This window comes from Corvus moneduloides, chromosome 1 (assembly GCF_009650955.1).
Source record: "Corvus moneduloides isolate bCorMon1 chromosome 1, bCorMon1.pri, whole genome shotgun sequence".
Classification (NCBI taxonomy): Eukaryota; Metazoa; Chordata; class Aves; order Passeriformes; family Corvidae; genus Corvus; species Corvus moneduloides.
In genome coordinates, this window is record NC_045476.1 from 54,495,160 (window position 1) to 54,515,755 (window position 20,596).

Genomic DNA, 20,596 nt, shown 5'->3' on the forward strand with positions numbered 1-20,596 from the left:
GACCAGAGTTTTGCAGTGGTGAGACACAACAAGCTCCAGCCCTTTTACTAATACAAGAGGAAGACGGGCTTCCTCCTGAATTTTGTCAGCAGCACCTGGGGGGAGGGAGGCCTGCGGACCTCCCCCCCATCCCCCGAGAAGGGTCACCTTTCAGACGTCCGCCTGTGGCTGCCATCGGCTCCCGGGTCCCGCCGCCAGCGCGATCGGCGCGGGACGGCGGAGGTGTGCGAGCGACGTGCCGGGGGAGGACCGGGGAAGGTGGCGTGCCTTGTGCCCCGGGGCGGGGCTGCCGTGCGCCTTGCCCGTGCATTGGGTCTAGAATCATACATAAATATAGACGGGCTGGGCTCGCCACTGTCCTCTACCCCCCGCCCCCCAGCCCAGGAAGAGAAGGGGGAGAGAAACAAGAAGGGGGGGAAAAAATCCCGGTGAGGTCATTCCAATGAGAGCGCAGGAGGCGAGCGGACAAGGTCGACTTTCCCGGCGGAGGCGCAGCCCTTAGGGGCGCGGAGCCGCGCACCCATCGCCGGCCCGGCACCTTGGAGAGCTCCGCCGCGCCGGGGCCGCGCCGGGGCCGCGCTCGGGGCCGCGCTCGGGGCCGCGCTCGGGGCCGCGCTCGGGGCCGGCGCGGCGCTGCCTGCGCGGGGCCCGGTGGCGCCGGGGCCGCCCCGCCGTCCCTCGGCAGCGCCCGCCGGCCGCGGATGCGCCGCTCCGCCCCGGCTGCCGGCGAAGGAAGAAAAGTTTGGGGGCGACTTAGGGCCGCGGGAGCGCCGGAGGAGGAGGAGGATGCGCGGTTTCCCCGGCTGATCGGGAAGGAAGGATGACCGAGGGAGGATGTGCACCAGCAGCCAGATCATCGGGAGCCTCCTGGTGCTCTCCGTGCTGGAGATAGGGTTAGGGGTGTCCAGCGTGGCCGTGGGGGCGGTCAGTTTCAGCCTGGTCCTCACAGAGCATAAACCTCAGCTGGGAGACTCTTCTCCGGTATGGAGCGGGGTGTGTGTACGTTAGCCATTTCACTCTCTCTTTAACTCTTTATGGTGATGATCAGACCGTGCGAAGGCATCCCCTCTTCCCTTCCCTTCCCTTCCCTTCCCTCCCGCGAGTGCATGTTGCGCCGATGTCGCCGGGTCCATTTCCGATGTGCTTGGGGTACGGTCTGCAGAGTCGTGGGGAGAGGGGGAGGCACGGCGGGGACAGATGTATGTGTGTGTTGGGCGGGGGGAGACCCCTTCTTTCTCGCTCCTTTCCGTTTTTCAGTCTTGCTGTGAACAATTGAACTTTCTCTGAGCCCCTTGTCACACCCGGCAAAGCCCGATGCTTCGCGTGGAACCCGGGCCATAGCTTACAGTCTCTAAATTGACTGTGAGTTTTGCTTTTTAAAAAGAACAACCCTGTCCGTGATGAGGAGACTGTCAAAAGGTGCTTTAAATTAATGTCAGGGGTATACCAGCTGAGTCCTGAGCTTTTGGAGGAAAAATAGAGGCATTGGGAAGGAAAAGGAGAATGATGTTCTCATGATCTCGGCACCCTGAGCTTCTTGTAAAATGAACAAAAAAATTAAAACCAAATAATGGGTTAATAGAAGTAGCACGTTCATATCACAGAGCATTTCTTACTTCTCAAAAATGTTTCTTATTTTTCCAGTTTGAGATATGCATGTTTCTAGGAAGATTTTTCCTCCAAATGGTTGTTTATGTTTATGAAACAAAGAATAGGAAATACAGAGTTTTCAGTCTAAACATGAGTGGGCATTTTTGAAGTCCAAAGCTGGTTTTGGCCAGCTTGTATTACAGCAGTATTTCTAATAGGATTGTTTGCTTTGTTTCAGATAATATGATAAATGCAAAACACTCTTGGTTATTCACCAGCATAACCTCCTCTAATTTATAGATTCATCCAGCCAAAGTGCTTCATGTAATATTCGCACTGTCAATAATTATTAATTATTGACAACAGTGATAAATATTTTTGGCAGTATATAAACACACATATAATTCTGCACTGCAGAATAGGTAGGCAAGAAATGAAAGTGAAGACCAGCTCAGACAGGTAATATTACCAGGCCAACAGGTAATGATATTATCAAAATCACTTCAAAAAGGGAGGTTTCTGATCATGGTTGATGAAGAAAAAAACTACTTTAAACCATGTGTCTATCTGAAGATTTAATGGCAAAGGGCAATTTCCTGGGTTTCACTGAAGTCAAAGAGCTTTGATCAGTCAGTGAGATCAGTATTTTATGCAGTGATTGTATTTTGTGACAATGCTATCACAGCTGATATCATTTCATGACGATGCACATTTCCTGCATAACTGCCTCATTCATTTTTATGCTTTCTGTTACCCCAGAGTTTGTACTAGGCATAGATTAAGATTCTGTTATATTAGATGTTGGCTTCCAAGGACCTTATAATCGTAGTAAGAGACAGATACCGTATAAAAGGGGGTAAGCGAGTATGAAGAAACAACAAACCAAAACTGAGTGGTATAACAGGTGGTTGCATTAACACACCAGCAGTCTGGCTGCTTTCAAGCTGTTCATAGATAGAGTTTTAGAGAGGAATAAGACAGAGGACAATGAAGGGGTTTTGCAGATGTTTATAGGAAATTATTCTCATATGTGAGTGCAGAGGCATGGAAGGTAACCCAAAGGGACTTGTTTGCAAATGTAAAAAGTGGGCAACGGATGCCCACAACCAGAGTCAGCAGAGGATGGCATCAAGTGCTGGGAACTGAGCAAAAAACTGCAAGTTGAATAGGCAGAGAGAGGCCTCAAAGAAAATGCAAAGTGGAAGCAAGAAGCTTATGCTTCATGTAGCAGAGGAAATGAGAAATCAAAGTGACGTGGAGAGTGGGGTGACACGTTTCTAAACGCTGACTTACTTTTCCTTGGACTGAAGATATGTTGTCTAAATTGTCACCATTATACCACTCTCTTTGTACTACTCCAGCAGGTAAAACTGCTAGGTTGCATTCTTCTGACTAAGGGACCAGCAGGTGAGGCAGGCCAAGAAAGAAGCCAGAGATTTACTGTTCTCCAGGGATGCTTAGGGCCATGGGTAACTAGTTTCAAATTTAAACACCTGGACAAAGGTTTATTTGGACAATCCTCAGGACTGTCCTGCTTCAGAAGTGGCATAAGCCGTCTTTCTGCTCACTGAATCTTACACTGAGCTCGTGTTGCCTCTATTAAAGGATATGTCTTGCATAAAATATGTTATTTTTTTCCAATTCACACTCTTGAGTCAGGGTTTTCCTTTGAGAAGTGAACACTAAGGAAAAGAAGGGGACATTAAAGGAAAAACTAATTCTTTGACATGTTAAGATACAAAACACTTAAGTTGAACAGCACCAGTCCTCCTGTTGCAATTTACTTGGAAATACACAGAAAACCTTTGACCCTGTTCTATCCTTTTATGTGGGTGGAACTCAGCAGAGACCGAAGTTCATAAGGAAGTAGATGAAGATAGCATCACCATGGAAACCTTAACCTGAATTCCTAAAATTTGGGCATCTAAAAAATCCTGCACATTCTATCTTCTATGCTTGCCTCCCTATGATGCTTTGCATTTGACAAACATTAGCTTTTCTATTAAAAGAGGTTTTCTTATTGTTCACTGCCTCCACTCAGACAGATGATTTACTAACATACCTAGTTTTAACCATGTGGATTCCATCCACAGGGTTATGGACACGAGTGAAGTTAAGCATGGGCTGAAGTACCCTGATCATTGCATGCCATGCATTATGTATAAGCAAGCCAGGGAAAGTAGAGTGCACCAGAATGAAGAAATTGAAAGCCTAGGCAATGTCTGTATCAAAAAATGCATAAAAATGGGGAAAAAAAGTTTCAAATCTGTTGTTCTCATTGGAGTTGAATTGGATTAAGGTAGTACAAATTGTTTAAAAAGTAGCCAAAAGAAAACAACTGAAGGTGTAACCGTCTTCTCAAATTATCTGGAGCATGTGGAAACAACTAACCAGTTTACATCATCACCAATCTGTTCTTTTTAAAATAGGCCATGGCTGTTAAATTGCAAAAAAATCCCAAAACCAAAACCAAACCCACAATAAAAACAGTCCCAAATACTCTAAAGTGCACACGTTGTTGATTTCTGAATTTTCTTTCTGTTTGTTACGTTTGTTTTGGGATAAACTATTCTACAGGCTATAATCAGTGTCTCCCAGATTTCCTTGTTTCCCAGAACGGAGGGATATTTCTGAAATCCACCATTCCAGTTCAGTTATATGACATACTATAGAAATAATTCAACCAATGAGAATGCTGAACCACTAACAATAACATAGTAAGAATGACAGCATCCATAGCAGAGGCTTTTGCACAAACAAAAAAAAAAAAAATCAGTTGGTAGTCAACCAAAAAGTATTCACAGATATTTTTTTTAATGGTCACATACTTCCCCATCTATATTTAGAGCATAGTGGTTTCATCACCATCACTATGAGTAGTGAATAGATGTTCACACACACACATACATGTGTATGGGTCTAATCCTCATTTATTTTGCAGTAGTGAATAAATCCTTGTTGTAAATGAGTCTCCCTCACAGAGAGAGAGAATGAGAGACAAAACCCACATCTTTAGACAAATATGTCATCTATCTTCATATGCAGGAGAGATACCTGATGATTCACTTATGGCTATACCCCTCAAGAGTAATCATTTTCTCCCTTATAAAGGCAAATATCTGAATTTACTTGAGAGATATGCACTTTCTGTATGGTGGTCTGTTTGCTTGTCTGTAGATAGAGGCAGAATTATTGTTTCCATGATTTGGGATTTTATCACAGTGGAAGTCTGCTTGCTCATTAAAAATCTGCATTTGGCTACAGAAATTTGTTCCTAGTTGGCACTTGAAATATTTGATTTAAATTACTTTAATTTTTTATCCAAAATTTGAAGGAAAAGAACAAGTGTCAGTCTGTATGGACTTTCTCAGAGCAAGAAAACCTTTTTATACTGTTAAATCAATGTTGGTGGCCTGAAATTTTAAACCACTAAATTTTGCATCTAGTTTTACTGTTGCCAAGTTTCCTTTGGAAAGAACAGTCAAACTATTTTTTTTTTTTTCAAAACAGCACTAAAAAAATCACATTATTGTTTAGCATGCAGACAAAATGCAGATGTGATCCTACTTTATTTTAACATATGCATTGCATTTTCATCAAACTGACCGTATTTCTATCTGGCTCTCACTCGTGATGAAATTAATCACAGGACGTTCAGTGAGCTCAGTGGAAGCTGGAAAGAGTTCTGTACCTATAGATGGGGAAGGACATGCCAAGGGTGGAAGCTCCTTGCCTTGCATGGAGCCAGGACAATTCACTGAATTGAGCTAAAGTCTTTCAGTAGGTTTTCTTTGTCATTCAGAGACTCCAGAGGCACAAACCAACCTGGAAGATGGTCCATCTAGTTCCTGGGTTGTATTTAGAGGTTCTGTTGAATAGAGACTGACTTAAGCATATGCTTAAATGTTTTACTACGATAAGACTTTAGTTCACCTGCAGGGAATAATCTTTCATTTATTACTTTTTTGAGATGTAACCAGTCACACTCGAAACCAAATACTTGGTAGAAAACAAACAGAAAGCACTATTCTTATTTGTTATTCTGATAGTCTCTAAACAAACAAAAAGTAAATATTATTATTTTGTGCTGAGAATTTAAGTGTTTTTAGAGATGGGTGGAGGTTTTTCGAATCATGGACATTAGGTAAACTTTCAGATTCAAATTTAGAAACACACTTCTAAATTTCCTTGATTGTTTCTAAAAACCAATTCCCATTTTTAAAGCGTCTCTGCAGGTCTGTAACAAGACGAGTGGAAACACTAATCACAGGGACTGGGATGGAGTTTTAACTGCTGGCATATGGCTTGAATCAGTGGGAAGTGTAGCAGCACCTGATCTGATAAGACCCAATAGCACACTGCCAGACAAGGTATTGGCTCAGATTAGACATGCTTTAACACCATGCCTCAGTTATAACAGAGCCTCCCCTCTCAGCATGACAGATTTGGTGGAACACAAGGTTGGGTTGTAGAAATGCTGTTGCTTCTTGTTCTGTGTCTGGATGACTTTCTGCCAGCTAGACATTCCTGTCCCCACAACCACTTGCATGGGACGTCATTAGAAGTTTCCATCCCCCTTTTGCAAAGATTATTGTGTTTCTCTGTGGAGGTAATGGGCAAACCTAGTACCTAAGCTTGATTTTCTGGCCTGTTGTAATTTTTATTTAGTTTGATGTCTTTGTTTTCATGAGTAGATTCTGTGCCCTTTGTGCCTGCGCTAAGAAAATTTAATCTTTGTTCTGAAATACTGCTTAGGAGAAGGATTACAATTAGAGATATCTCTTCTGCTTAGTTCATCCATTAGGGATTTCAGCTTTTTTCTCATTTGGATGGAGTTGAAACAACATTATTAAATAGAATCTTTCTTTCTTTACATTATTAAATTCAAATTCCTGATTTTTCTCCTGGAAGTCACATGGTTATGCAGCTTTAGTGTAAAACACAGATTTTTCTAGTTTACTACCTGACAAGGGTAGATAAAAGGGAACCTGTTAATTCTGTCTTGATGGTTTAGTCTTCCAAGTAGAGTGTCACTTGAATAGGTATGATACATTGAATAGATATGATGCATTTTCACTGTGTTATATTCCATTTTGGAATACCTTCCCTTCCTCTGTTTCATGAGATACATATGGATGACCCGGAATGGTGGAGGACTTTCCATAGAGTGTATACAGTTTAGCTGTCTTTTTTGTCATGAACAATGACTAGGGATCAAGGTGTCCTTATATTCAACAGGTTTTCTCTACTATTTTGTTCACCCTGTGTCCAGGAAATTTTTCTATGTGCCATTTTCATTTTTTCAAGGGAATTACACTCACCATTGCTTTTGCCTTTTCAAAACATAAGACAGAAAGGTTTCTTAGCTTCAAGATATAAAATAAAAATAGCTCCTTTTCTTCTGCATGGTGGAAAGAAACAAATCTTTGGCTTCCTGCAGATTAACTAAAACTGAATCTTTTTTTCAGACTACCAGGGAGAAAGTACCCATTTTCCAGAAGAAAGTGAAAGAAGACAAGTCTTTTGTTACAGAAAATATGAAATAGGGATGGATCCAAACCACAGAACTTGAATATAAATTGAGATTTTGGCCTTCGTACCAAAATTTATGGGGTTTTTGATCTGAGGTTTTGTTTCAAGGCAATATTCAATATAAAGTAAATTAAAGCAGTCTCAAAATAAACATTCCACTTTTCTGGGAGGTCTTTGGGGTTTTTGTTCAAAGTTCAACAGACAAAAGGAGAGGTTTTCCAATATGCATATAGAACATTAGCAGGTACCGCTGCAGTGTGAATGGCAAAACCTCCTCAGACAAACAGACACTACTACATCACCTTGCAATCACACTGGTGCTGTCAGAGCGACTCTGACTTTGGTGGGTCCATGGTGAATCATTGCTGAAAGTGGGATTGAGGCACTTGGTTTCTAAGTAGCTTTTGTGCTTTTGTAGTATCTTTCTTTGGATTTTTTACCATTCACCCAAGAGGGGTTATGCCCCTGTCTATTACTTGATGATACAGTCTCATAAACTCATAGAATCACAGAATCATACAGTAAGGGTTGGAAGGGACTTTAAAGATCATCTAGTTTCAACTGTTTCTGCCATAGGCAGGGACACCTCCTACTAGACCTGGTTGCTTAAGGCTTGGAAGGGACCTTAAAGATCATCTAGTCCCAACTGTCCCTGCTATAGGCAGGGATCCCTCCTACTACTAGACCTGGTTGCTTAAGGCCTTGTATAACCTGGCCTTGAACATTGCGATGGTTGGGTCATCCAAAGCCTCTCTGGGCAACCTGTTCCAGTGCCTCATCACCCTCGCAGTAATGAATCTCTTCCTAACATCTAGTCTAAATTTCCCCTCTTCCAGTTACCTCATTACTCCTTGTCCTATAACTACAGTTCCTGATGAAGTCTCCCAGATACTGCAAGGTTGCTATGAGGTCTCCATGCAAACCCAATGATCCTTGTGGGTCCTTTCCAACTCAGAATATTCTGTCAATCTGTGAATCTCTGAACCTTCTCTTCTTCAGGCAGAACAGCCCAAACTTGCTCTGCCTGCCCTCTTAACAACTTTTTGGCCCTGCTCTGGACTTGTGCCAACAGTTTCAATACATGACTTCTCTGCTAGTCTTGACACAAAGCATCATGTATGTATAGGAGGTGTGCATAAGTCTGCAACCAAAAGTAACCCTATAATCAATAGGGACTGAGTGTAATTGTTGATCTTGTAGGTTTTTAAGTGAGTCTTTGGGTCTTTTAGCATTTTATTATTTTTTTTTTCTTATGAATCATAGTTAAAATGGAAGCCCAACTATGAGACATCTGTTTAAAAAAGTTCCAGCTGAAATTCCCTCTCTGGCTTCCAGGGCATTTTGTAGGGCTTATTAGCTTAGCTTATCCTTACTGAAATGTTTTAGCCTTATTCTCTGCATGAGCTGTGAACACTTCAACAACTGACCATTCTTTACAAGGAGCTTATCTTCAGTAATATATTCCTTTTCCACTCCTGATTTACTGTATTCTCAGTAGAAGTCTCTTTGTCTAACCTACCTCAAGACTGACATGGTTAGAAAATATAACTGTATTTAAAGAGTCCATGAGATTGGTTAGAAAAAATTGGTAAGCATAATCAATGATCAAGTAGAAAGGAGCAAGTCCTCACCATGACAGTATTAGTTAGTCAAGGGTAAACTGTAGTCCAGAGTAGCTCAACATTTACAAACCAAGTTTTACTGTTCTGACATATTGACATGAAGTCTTTCAGGATAGCCAAGAACAGAGAGAGTGTCAAGACAACAGAGCCTCTGATGGCTGTATTCCAGTTGGCAGTACTATAAAATAGAAGATTCTAAGTTAAAGACACTTTCAATCTCATTTTTACTGCATCCTTTTTCTGGTACAAAGAGCTAGTGTAGCTTTTCCCATCCAGTTTTCACTACTGCTGATCACAACACTGAGACATCAAAAATTCTACAGGAAATTCCTATAGCACCACCAAAAAAAGAAAAAAATCGTCTCTATGCTATCAAAAAGCAGAGAACAGAGTTAACCACATAATGTCCCACTGAAATCTAGAAGTCTCCACATTGAGAAGCTTAGCTAAAGAAACTACATAAGCAGTGTTCCTGAGCCACAAGTATTACTAATACTCGCTTCATACAGCAGGTTTCCACTGTTTCCAGTGAATCAGCCTTAGAAGAAAGTGGTAAACTTGGTTCATAATATTCAAAGCTTTGCATGAGGTATAATTGCCTGACCCTGTGGCTCAAAGTCATCCATTGGTTTTAATTGCAAAATGCTTGCTGACATAAATAAATAACTATACTGGGTTTTGGGCAAGCCTTTTCTCTATTAATGCAATACATTGTCATATAAAAAAACCCTCAACCTACGTAACATTAATCCTTTGCTACTGCCCGAATGCTTTTCTTCCAAGGTTTTTAACATATTCAGGCACTTGAGTGCATTCGGTTTCACAACTTGTTTATCTCATAGCCATACAGATTATAAAACTTCAGCATGACCTCAAGATTAAACAGAAGAATGTGGAGGAAGCATGAATATCCAATTCCTCTGAGTCAGAATACAAAGAACTCTTTTAGTTCTTTAACTATGGAATATGTTATTCCTTGCCTATATGTATAAATACTGTAGATGTAAAGAGAGACAGTACATACAGAGTATACATGTCACAATACAATATTATCATAAAATCATAGAATTTTTCAAGTTGGAAGGGACGCATAAAGATTGCCAAGTCCAACTCCATGCTCCTTGCAGGACTACCTAACACTAAACCTTACGACTAAGAGCAGCATCCACGAGTGCTCCTTGACCTCTGACAGACTTGGTGCCATGATCCCTTTCCTGGGGAGCCCATTCCAGTTACTGACCACCCTCTCAGCAAAGAACCTCTTTCTGATGAAACTTCACTCCATTTCCTTGTGCCCTATCATTGATCATCAAAGAGAGGAGATCAGCACCTCTCCCTCCACTGCCTCCCTTGAGGACTGTAGACTGTGTGGAGGTCACCCCTCAGCCTTCTCTTCTTCAAGCAGAACAAACCAAGTGACCTCAGCTGCTCCTTGTAAGTCTTGCCCTTGAGGCCTTTCACCATCTTGGTCATCCTCCTCTGGACAAATTCCAATAGTTTCATGCTTTTCTTATACTGAGGCCTCCAACCCAGCACACAGCACTCATCATGGGGCTGCACCAGAGCAGAATAGAGCAGGACAATCACTTCCCTCGACCAGCTGGTGATGCTGTTCTTGATGTACCCCACGACATGGCTGGCCTTTTTTTGCTGCTAGGGTACTGTTGATTCACATTCAGCTTGGCATCAAGCCAGACCCCAGATCGCTTTCCATATGGCTGCTTTCCAATGTCTTGATCCCCAATACTTATGTATAACCAGGATTATGCTGTCCTACGTGCAGAATACGGCACTTGCTCTTGTTAAATTTCATATGGTTGGTGATTGCCCAGCTCTCAGGTCTATTCACATCTCTCTGTAAGGCCTCTCTACACTTAACAGAGCCCACAATATCTCCTAGTATAGTATATCCTAATGGATATCATTAGCAAACTTAATGTGCATTTAACTACTGCATCCAGATCTTTACTCCAGGTAGTCAGATACTTTAAATGGAATAGTCACCCCTTGTTTTGAGAAGGTGGTACCTTAGGGCTCATAGATTAGCTTCATTGACTCAAACTGGAGCAGAATTAAAGCATTCCTGAAAAAATGGGTGACCTCTTTCATACTCTTTCAGCTTTGAAGGTAAATTATCAAACCCACAGTTTTTTAAACTAGTTAACAAGTTAAAACTATCTATGATGGTATCTTCCAACACTAATTAATTTTTCTATATACAAAAATTTCCTTTCAATCCTATTCAATCACTACAGAGAGAAAATATATTATTAATCCAGTTTATCAAGTCTGACTGAATAGAACTTAATTACAAAGATGTCTTCAACAAATTTCATTTGCGGTTTCTGCATTTTGAGGAATACAAAACACTACATGTGAAAATCTGAAGCATGCCTTCAGTTGAAGGCAATCTGCAACGGCAGGACTGGGAGTGAAACCCCAAAACTTCACAGAAAGTCTGAGTGAACACTTATAAAGCAGAGGTGATGAGCTGAAATCTTCTTTGTGTGTGGGAAAGGTGCAGAGGGAGCATTGCCCCTGGTGATTTGTTTTGTTTTATTGTTATTTCAGTCAGTGGGTTCTAGTAGCAATTACCAGTTGTGTGTTCTGGTATGTCCTGAGCCATTCAGCACCATGGTCTACATGACCCAGCCCTCTCCATAATCAGAGTAGTATTAAATTCACATCCCATGCTTAGTGTGAAGGTAAATAATATACAAAATTTATCCACATTCATTATGGGGAACTGATTTCATGGGTCTAACTCAGAGTAGAAGGATACCTCAAGGTTTATATTTATACACATGAACTGCTTTAGTTAGAGGGAGATAAACTATGAGTTAAAGCAACTCCTCAACTGAAATAGTGAAGTTCCAAAGTTTTAGAGTGTGAATAACAAGTACCTGCAATATATTACACAGACCCTGAATGCTGTATAGAAACTCTCAGTTTTTTCGTTTGTTTGGGTTTTTTTAATTTCTTCTGTAACAGCCAGGTCTGTTTTGTGATTTAATTCCAAATCAGGGTCAAGCAGAGCCTTTTGCTAGAAGTGCCATCTCAAAGGAAAAAGGATGTGGAAAAATCCAGTTTTAAAACTATAAAATTACTTCCCAATAGGGATGTAGGGTTTGTTTTATTGAAATAAATAGCACAGATTTCTTAACAAAGGAGTTTATGAGGTATCAAGGAAATCTTTTGACAGTATTGCTAACACCTGGAGAAGGACTTATTGCTTTCATACAACTACTGTAGTTCCTACCATGACTGCTTCCTTGGGGACTATTCATTGTTTTCCTCGTTAAACTTTTCTGTAGGAGGAAAAAGACATCAGAGGACATCACTGGTCTTTGACAGAGGTCACTATTAAGCATTACCATCTATTTTTATCAGCTGGTAGGCGTTTTTGTCCGGTTTTGTTAATTAATTTTTGCCTGATGCTTGATGCTGCAATTGGCAGATCAGTTTGTGTGATGGAATGACTTAAAAAAAAGTATAGATACCTTCACGCTATCTCTTGCAAATTCATCTATCAAGAGTTTGAAACAGATCTTTCTGCATGCCCAGAGTAGGCACACCAACAGATGTACTCATATTTACACCTGCACCCACAGACATGACTGAATTACATTCTTGCCCAGAGTTCCACTGTCCTGAAGAAAAAGATCCATATGTAATTCTTCAGTGGCTCAGATGGTAGGATCAGGGCATTAAGTTCCTATGCTATGCTTAGAAGTAGATGATTTGGATCACTGACTAGTACCTTGCTAAACTTTTCTGAGAGAAAAACAGTAAAAAGGCATTTTTATCCTTGCAACACGGGGGATTTTTTTCCACCTTGTTTACCTAAGCAGCTTAAAATTCAGATTTTCTTTCTTTTCTCATGAGTTATCATGGTCACTCTGACTTCTCATTCCAGTTTCTTATCAGATAAGAGTGTTTATGGTTGAGTTATAACCTCCTGAAGCATAAGGTTTGTGGCAAAAATGCTGACAAATGTAACCATTGCCTAAACTGTGGTCACCACCACGGCAACACAGTGGGATTTGAACTTCATACCTTAAATGATGAAGTAATTGTTTGTTTTTTTTGTTTTTTGCAGTTCTTGCTTTGTGGCATATGTGGAATATTGTGCGCCAAAAAGAAATCTGGACTTGTTGTAAGTTTTTCCACTGCATCTATAACATAAAGTATTTGAAAGGCTTATTTATCTAATTTGAACTCTTTACTGGGGGCTTTCTGTATCCAAGTGTTTTTGATAAACAATTAGAAAAATTGCGAGTCAGCAATCCAGAAAAAGAAATCAGCACTTTGGAATAATCATAAAAACAAGGCAGTTCTGAAATGGCCCAAGAAGGTCATGCTATTTAAGCCATACATCCCTATTTATCCGTGTCTGGATAAACTTTGATGGGAAACCACTTCACGTAGATTTATGCCAAGTCAATAAATGCTTCTCAGTAATGTCACTGGAATGTATCTTCTCTCCTTCAAAAACACAACACTGGGCTGCCATCTCAATAAGGCTGCTGACCAAGTTTGTTTCTAGATATCATAGCTGTTAAGGGTTTTAATAAGTTTGTTTAGCAATCTGAAACACGTGTAAGTAAGTTTTAAAATGATGGAAGATGTCTCTTTGGATACAGTCATTTTCTGACTGTAGAAAAATGGTGTTATTACTCAACAAGTCACAGCAGAACTTTGCGTTAAAGACATGATCCTATTGTAAGTGATAATGCTAGTCCTAATTTGCCGTCAGCTTGATTATTCTGCCACATACAGATGGAAGTCACATAAAACCAGTATAAGTGTGATGGGAACCAAGAGTTCTCTCTGATTACTTTTTAATATCAATGAGTTTTCCTAAACCCTGTTAAAATGACAGTTCCATTTCTTACAATGTGTACCATAACCAGTTTCTAAAAGCCATCTGTTCCGGGGGTCTCATGGAATAGTCACTTGCCAGTGGATTGCAATATACATCCTCAGTGCAACATTCCTGATGAAATTCTCATCCCAGTTGTGTACAGAAGTCGTCTGTAAGACTCTATAAGTTTTTGCCACCAGAGTAGATAAGTACATATACAAGGCTGTATCGAGAAACATCAAAAGCCCATCTAGATCATCATCTGACAGGGCAGCAGTATCAAGGGAAGTGAATAAGACAATCATTTAGCACTGTCCCCATAATAAGGTCTTTTGCTTCTGAGTCATTTGTGATTAAAGCACATCCTGAACCAGCATAACATCTTTGCAGTTAAAAGCAATAGGAGGTCCTTAAATATTTCTCATTGATTTCAGCCTGTTTCACAGCCTTCTAAAATTCCCAGGAACATTTTAGTCAAGTTAAAATCAAGCAAACCAACCAACCATATAGTCACCTAACTGACCTTCTGCAAAGCAGCATCACAGATTTCTTTGTTGTTTCTTTTGCTTCTTTGACCAGCACATTCACCTTGAACACTTTCAAAAACCCCGCAAAAGCTGCAGAAAACCTCCAATCTGCTGTCTGACTGAATAAATTATAATTGAGCAGGAGGCAGAGTCAGATGGCACACAAAGCAAGAGAGATTCACTACAAATACATGAGGCATTCACTCCTGAGGCAGGAGTGATAAACTGCACAATAGAAAATTACGACACATTCTGTCATGTTACTGTTCTGCATGAACAGCTGGAAATCACATTTGTGTCCTAGCAGTCCTTCCATTGAATAGGTTTTAGCTTTACCTACTCATTTTACCCAACTTGTCCTTACATGCAACATCAATCTTAACTCTTGTATACCAGAAGGTAATGTATTCCCTGGGAGCAATGTGGGAGATAAGAGAGTTAAATAAGTGTCTGTGCAGTGTTTTGCAGTCAATGATGCTATCAAAGAATTGAACAATGGTTAGTCTCATATTTTATAAGCATGAATCCATCTCTGAAAAATATCACTGTGACATAACCTCTCTTGTCTCTCCTGACAGATGATACTTTTTTCTGCCTGTTGCATCTGTGGACTAATAGGAGGAATCCTAAATTTTCAATTTCTTCGTGCTCTGACAAAGAAGTCATCTGCTCTCTATTCTTTGCATCTTGCCTCCATGTCTCTTGCATGCATTGGAATTGGTGGTTGCACCCTTTCTTCATGGCTCACTTGTCGGCTAGCCAGCTATGAACAAAGGCGAATGTTCTCAGAAAGGGAACATTCATTGCATCACTCCCATGAAATGGCAGAAAAAGTGAGTTGTGTGTCCTCCCTTATTTGTTCTGCTTCTCCTGAAATGTTACTGTATGTGTTAACGTTTACAATTGGCAAGAGATGTGTTCAGTTTTCAGTTTTATATGAGAAAGAGCTTCTGGAAAATGAAATGCTGCCATTCTGTGTAAGCTTTATTATGTTGCATTATATGGAGCTATTTTTAGGTACTGTATATTTGCAGTACATCCATTTCAATGAAGTACATCCATTTTCAACATAATTCCATTGTATAGCTATTCAGGGGCTTAGCTGCTAAATATAGCACCTCATAAATAATTGGAAGCCTTATTAATATGGATTATCATGTATTTTACTGTGAAAAAAAGCACAGAAAGCTTTCTGTAACCACATCATTGCATGCTTCCAGGATTTAATCAATTTCTTCCTCTCCCAAGTACTCAGCATATAAATTTGGTTATTTAAACAGAAAAGCCACAGTTCACAAACCTAGATGATTTAACCTAAGCATCTAAGGGCATATTTAGACACCTAAATGAAACTGGTCTCATTTGCAGCAGCACTGAGCATTTACTTCCGTTCTGTATTAACAGGAAGCCTACCAAGGTGTGTAGGAACATATTTAGGTGCTTGAAACTGAAGCTCCCAAAACTGAGCACATAGGATCAAAACAATTGATTGAATGGAATTCTTGAGATCACTTCCTTGACTTAACCATCTGAATAATATTTGAGGAGTTAAGTGTTCGCTGTAACCCTGTGCTTTGCATTTGGACTCAGTATCTATCCAATGCCTTTCATTTGAGAAATGAGCAGAAAAAAGAACAGAAGTCAAGTGGACTGTTCACCTAAACCTTCACATGCAAGTTTTCATGACTGTTAAGTTCAAGAGTCTGTTGTCTACTGAAACCTCTGAGGAGCAGAGCAAGGATTAATTTGCTCAGACTGTAGAATTGTTTTCAGATTCCATGACAAAATATGATATAGCAGTTAAAATGACTCGTCACTATTCTTTGGTTTCTTAACTGAGATGAGACTCCAAGTAGAAAAATACACTGAATTAATCTTAGATGTTTGAAACATGTTTTAAAAAGAGGATGTTTGAAACATTTTAAAAAGATGATGATTTAAACATGTTTTAAAAAGTTCAATAGTAGAGGTTACAACAGCAACATAAAGCAGGGTGATAAAATCAACAGAAGAGATACATTTCTCCATCTCATTTTAAAATGAAGAAGAATTCTGATGAGCTATTAGGCAAGTATGATGGTCTTGCTGATGGAAGGCTAGATCTTGGCTTTCAGAGAGATTCTTGCCTCAACAAGGACAAAGATGGGAGAAAAGAAGAGAGGGAAAGGAAGAAGAAATGGCTTGGAAAGAAAAACCTTTCAAAATAAAAAAAAACCTGCCAACCCAATCAGTTTGGGGTGAAGATGACCATGTGTAGCAGTAGTTCATTGCCTACCTTCCTGGCCTGTTGACCTACTGAGCTTTTTGACACTGAGCAGCAAGGACTGCCAGGTGTCCACGTATCTTGGGCTATGATGCATGTGCAGAGCTACCCTATTGCACACGCTCAGTGGATGTGGGATGTGCCCCATCGATGGCAGACTTCCCACGTGTCTGCTGTAGGGTCAAGTATCCACGTACACTTGGCCTCACTCGGGACTTCTTAGACCCATAGAGTGCCTGCTGATGGCAGGGCTGAGTACACTAGCTCACAGCATGCCCCTAAAAATAATGAAGTCTACTTAAAACTTACATTAAATTAGACCCTAATTTAGAAAATAGCTTGAAAGTGTTTTATATATAAGACTATATTGTATATTTATACTGATATACAGTAATATAGACATGTACTGCATGTGCATTTGTTTGTGCTATATTTATTGTATAATTGTTATATTTATATTAGAGATTGAGGGGTATTGAAATAACCGACCTGCCCAGCTGTCCGGTGATTCCCCCGACACCAGAGTTACCTCCAAGGTACGCTGCACACTAGGGAGCTACCATGTTGTTATGTCACTTCAGGAAGGGCCACCTCTACGAGGAAGTCATAGTTTCAGCTAATCAAAGTTGGCTGATGCTGTGATGTCACTCTGAGGCAGGAATGGTGCTTCCAGGTAGTGACATAACTCTACGTGGTGAATGCTGCAATCTGGAAGTAAGTTGAGTATTTAAAATAATCACCCTAGTTATAGGCATCCAAATACTCTTATTTGGATGTAGCCACCATTGATTCACTCTGCTTCTAATCTCTGTGCTCCTTCATTCCCTGAATTCAGCAACTTTTTTTTTTAATTATTTTTTTTAAATAGAAATATTGGGGAAAATAAATGGGTTTTGATATATTTCTGAAATTATGATGATATTTTAATAGCTGATGTCTGCGGATGATTCAAGTGATGAAGCTGACAAAAGGAAACTCATGAGTAGCCTTCTGACAGATCATTACTATCAAAATATGGTTGACTGATAGCTGCTATTAAATGGCTTTGGTATTCTTGGTCCCTTTCCCAGCTGACATGTATCTTCAGTGTAGATCCAAAAAAGGCTTTAGGCACCCACAAATAAGGATATTACAGTGCCTTGTTTCAGAACAGACAACCCCAAACTGGGATCCGTAGTCCAGTGTTAGGCATGCATGTTCCTCTTCAATCTGTAAGAAGAATAAGGCATAATACCAAAACATCCAACACCATCATCTACAAATGGAGACCTGGGTGGTAGAAAATACTCAAAATTAGTTTCACGCCTGATTTTCTCTGAAGCTTATGCTTGATTCAGGAGTATTAATTGGCAAGGCTACTTGGTTTGATGACCCTAAGCTTACACTGTAGAGAAGAATATAACGTCCCTTCTTTCAAAAACTGTGGAGGGAATGATTAAGTCCTTGATTTACTTTAGAATGTAGCTGGGAACACCTGAGAAAGGAGGCATCAGTGCTTTTTAACTTTATGTTACTCTGAGTTCTGGTCTCTGCTTGCCAAATATTGTGGATTAAAATAAGAGAGAGACAGAGTAAGACTAGTAATAAAGACCAGGTTGTATAATTTTCTTCTCTTTACCATGAATCTCAGCTACTATGCTATGGAGTCGGGCTCTTTCTTTCTGTCTTTTTCTCTCTCTCTCTGTCTAGCCCAATGAATCTTGCTTCACTTTTTTTACAGAAGCTTCTGCAGGAAGGGAGACAAACAAATCCCTTTTATTCCACATTTTCTCCAAGTGTACCTAGGAGGAAGAAGAGATGAATTTAATCTTTCCATGCAGAGAAGAGCCTCTGGTCATCATGCAACTATTTTAGAACTAGTCCAACACTGGCACCTCCACCTCATCTACCAGAATTTTAGAAATACCCCAAGCTGCATTTTTACCTGTACCCATTCCTCTTGCCATAGCTGAATGTTCTCTTGTCATTGGACATAAGCAGCAGATCACTTATTTCTGCATCCAGATTCAATTAGGTATGACACAGGCCTGGGACTGCTCAGAATAAGTTAGTTCTGACCATAAACTCAGTGTGGCTTTGCAGCCTTGAAGATCAGGGAACTGTTTAATTAATGTAGCCATGTCTATGCTTAGACAGCTGCTAAGGGGGTATTGTTTGGATTTCAATTTGAGAATTAGAAAATCTATCTCCGAACAAATCTTGGTTTAGGTGCTTTATGATTCTGACTCATGAGCCGGTCAGCTTACTCTGGGATGACTCACCTGCCACTGGAGAAGCAATCCCCAAACTGCTAAAAAGTGTAGACTGGCATATTAAGGGAAAACTAAAATCAGTCCCATCCCAAGGGAAAACAAACAGTTAAAAACCTTAGATCCTGTTTGGACGTAGATCTACTTCCCAAATGTCTATTTCAGCAAGCATTGAATGGCATCTGTTTGTAGCATGTCAGCACAGATAGAGGTTTGAATGGCAACAGAGACTTCACCATTTCGTTCTTTTGTAGATCAGCACACAAGCTTGAGTTGATGCGATTCAAAGGACAACATCACAAACTTGTACAGATGCCATCAATGCTGTATGTGTGGTCTGAGTGTAATGTCCAATTCAATCACTATCAATGAGTCTATCAGCTTTCAAATGTACTTAATTTATGTAGGAAGAAATCTAATTTTTTTTTATCATGAGATTTATTAAGCTAAATAAAAATGTAAAGTGTTTCTGAATGTTTGAAATTCAGAGTTTGTTCAAATTTCATCACAACCTTAGATAACTGAATTTTGAACACCTTACAGTAATTCTAATTTTAATTAATGTTTTCTATTCTTGTTCTAGGAAATGACAGACAACCTAAGCAATGGTGGCCCACATCTGATTTATAATGGAGGTGTATATTAAGAAATTTTTAAAAGTTCCATGGAAGGAAGTGGTTTTAGAATTTTCTTCAGGAAAAAAAATAGACTCCAAGAAATTAAAAAATGAAACTATCTTAGCTTTTATGGCTCAAATGTCACAACTGCAGACCAGCACAGTTGCAATTCCCTTTTAGAACCATGTTCAAAATTTGTCTCCTAAACATTTTGCGGATATACAATATTTATTCACTTCCTGGCTACTCTCAGTTTTTTGTCTGAATAATCTTTCTGAATTGTGATAGTATTTCAAATAGACTTCTCAAGACTCTTATTCTCATGAAGACTCGAAAATCAGAAAAAAATTAAACTGAACTGCGTTTAGCCCACTCAAAGGAGAAGGCAGAGGAAGAATGGCTCAGGGGAATCTTTTTCTCCTCTTCACTTAGCAGCATCTGGTGTAATACAATGGCTTCAGATCATGGCATGGTACAGCAACACATCTGCACAGTCCCTCTCCTCACATTTTGAATGCATCCTGCCTCAGTTTTCTCAGTAGATCATATCAAAAGAGAGTGCAAACTCCTCTTCCAAAAAGCTCCTATTTCACATCCAGAGAGTAAATGAACAGTGTGCTGAAAACAACACCAATGTCTTTGTTTTGAAAGACAGAATGCTCTAAGAATGCCATAAATCAAAACCTCAATAATGCCTTGTTGTAAAGAAATTGTAAATATTTCCAATTTGTGAATGAAGTATATTTCGTAATTTGTTCATAAAAGATGACAAATAAAATGAAATCTAAACCAGAGATTTAAGAGAGATTTTTGGGGTTTTTTGTTGTTAGAAAGATCTCGCAAAGCTGAACTGTCATGCTTGCAGTTTAGCACAATATATTGAAAAGTTTCCAAAACAGTGAATCAAGCTCAGAAAGGAGAAAAATGAAGGCTGAACAGAATCATGGTCAAGGTCAGAAGTTACTGGCAATTCTCCACACCCACAATAAAGTTTGCAGGTATGTTAAGGTAGCAGCTTTAACTGACCCCAAACTTTATTGTAGAATCTAGTGGTTTGTATAGCCGTGAAAAATGGAAGGTATGATCTGTAAAAGAACAATTACAGCATAATATTAATATAAAATATTAGTATAAAATCACTCATATGTTACATAGTGAGTCTATGACTTTGCAGTATTGCCCAGCACAGCAACATAAGTTTCAGATGTGAGCATCAATGATGACTGGCAGCATTTGGTAATTCATACCCATATTCCCAGACAGGAATGAATAGAACCTTACTACTGTTCAAACCACGCCCTAAAAGCCGCTATAAATTACATTAAATTGTTT

General features: G+C 39.9%; 1 protein-coding gene across 5 annotated transcripts; it reads left to right on the forward strand.

The window, feature by feature from the left end:
* Positions 1-618: 618 nt before the first annotated feature.
* TMEM196 (transmembrane protein 196) lies at positions 619-20,060 on the forward strand. Of its 5 annotated transcripts, none has more exons than XM_032110141.1 (5): positions 624-981; positions 12,844-12,900; positions 14,714-14,968; positions 16,861-16,934; positions 19,231-20,060. In XM_032110141.1, exons 1-5 carry the CDS (start codon positions 835-837, stop codon positions 19,235-19,237), a joined length of 540 nt encoding a protein of 179 aa, XP_031966032.1. In that variant the 5' UTR covers positions 624-834; the 3' UTR covers positions 19,238-20,060. The 5 variants fall into 5 exon arrangements, with proteins under 5 accessions (XP_031966041.1, XP_031966032.1, XP_031966008.1 ...); XM_032110117.1 differs by having other exon boundaries at positions 630-999; XM_032110126.1 differs by having other exon boundaries at positions 663-993.
* The last annotated feature ends 536 nt before the right edge of the window (positions 20,061-20,596 follow it).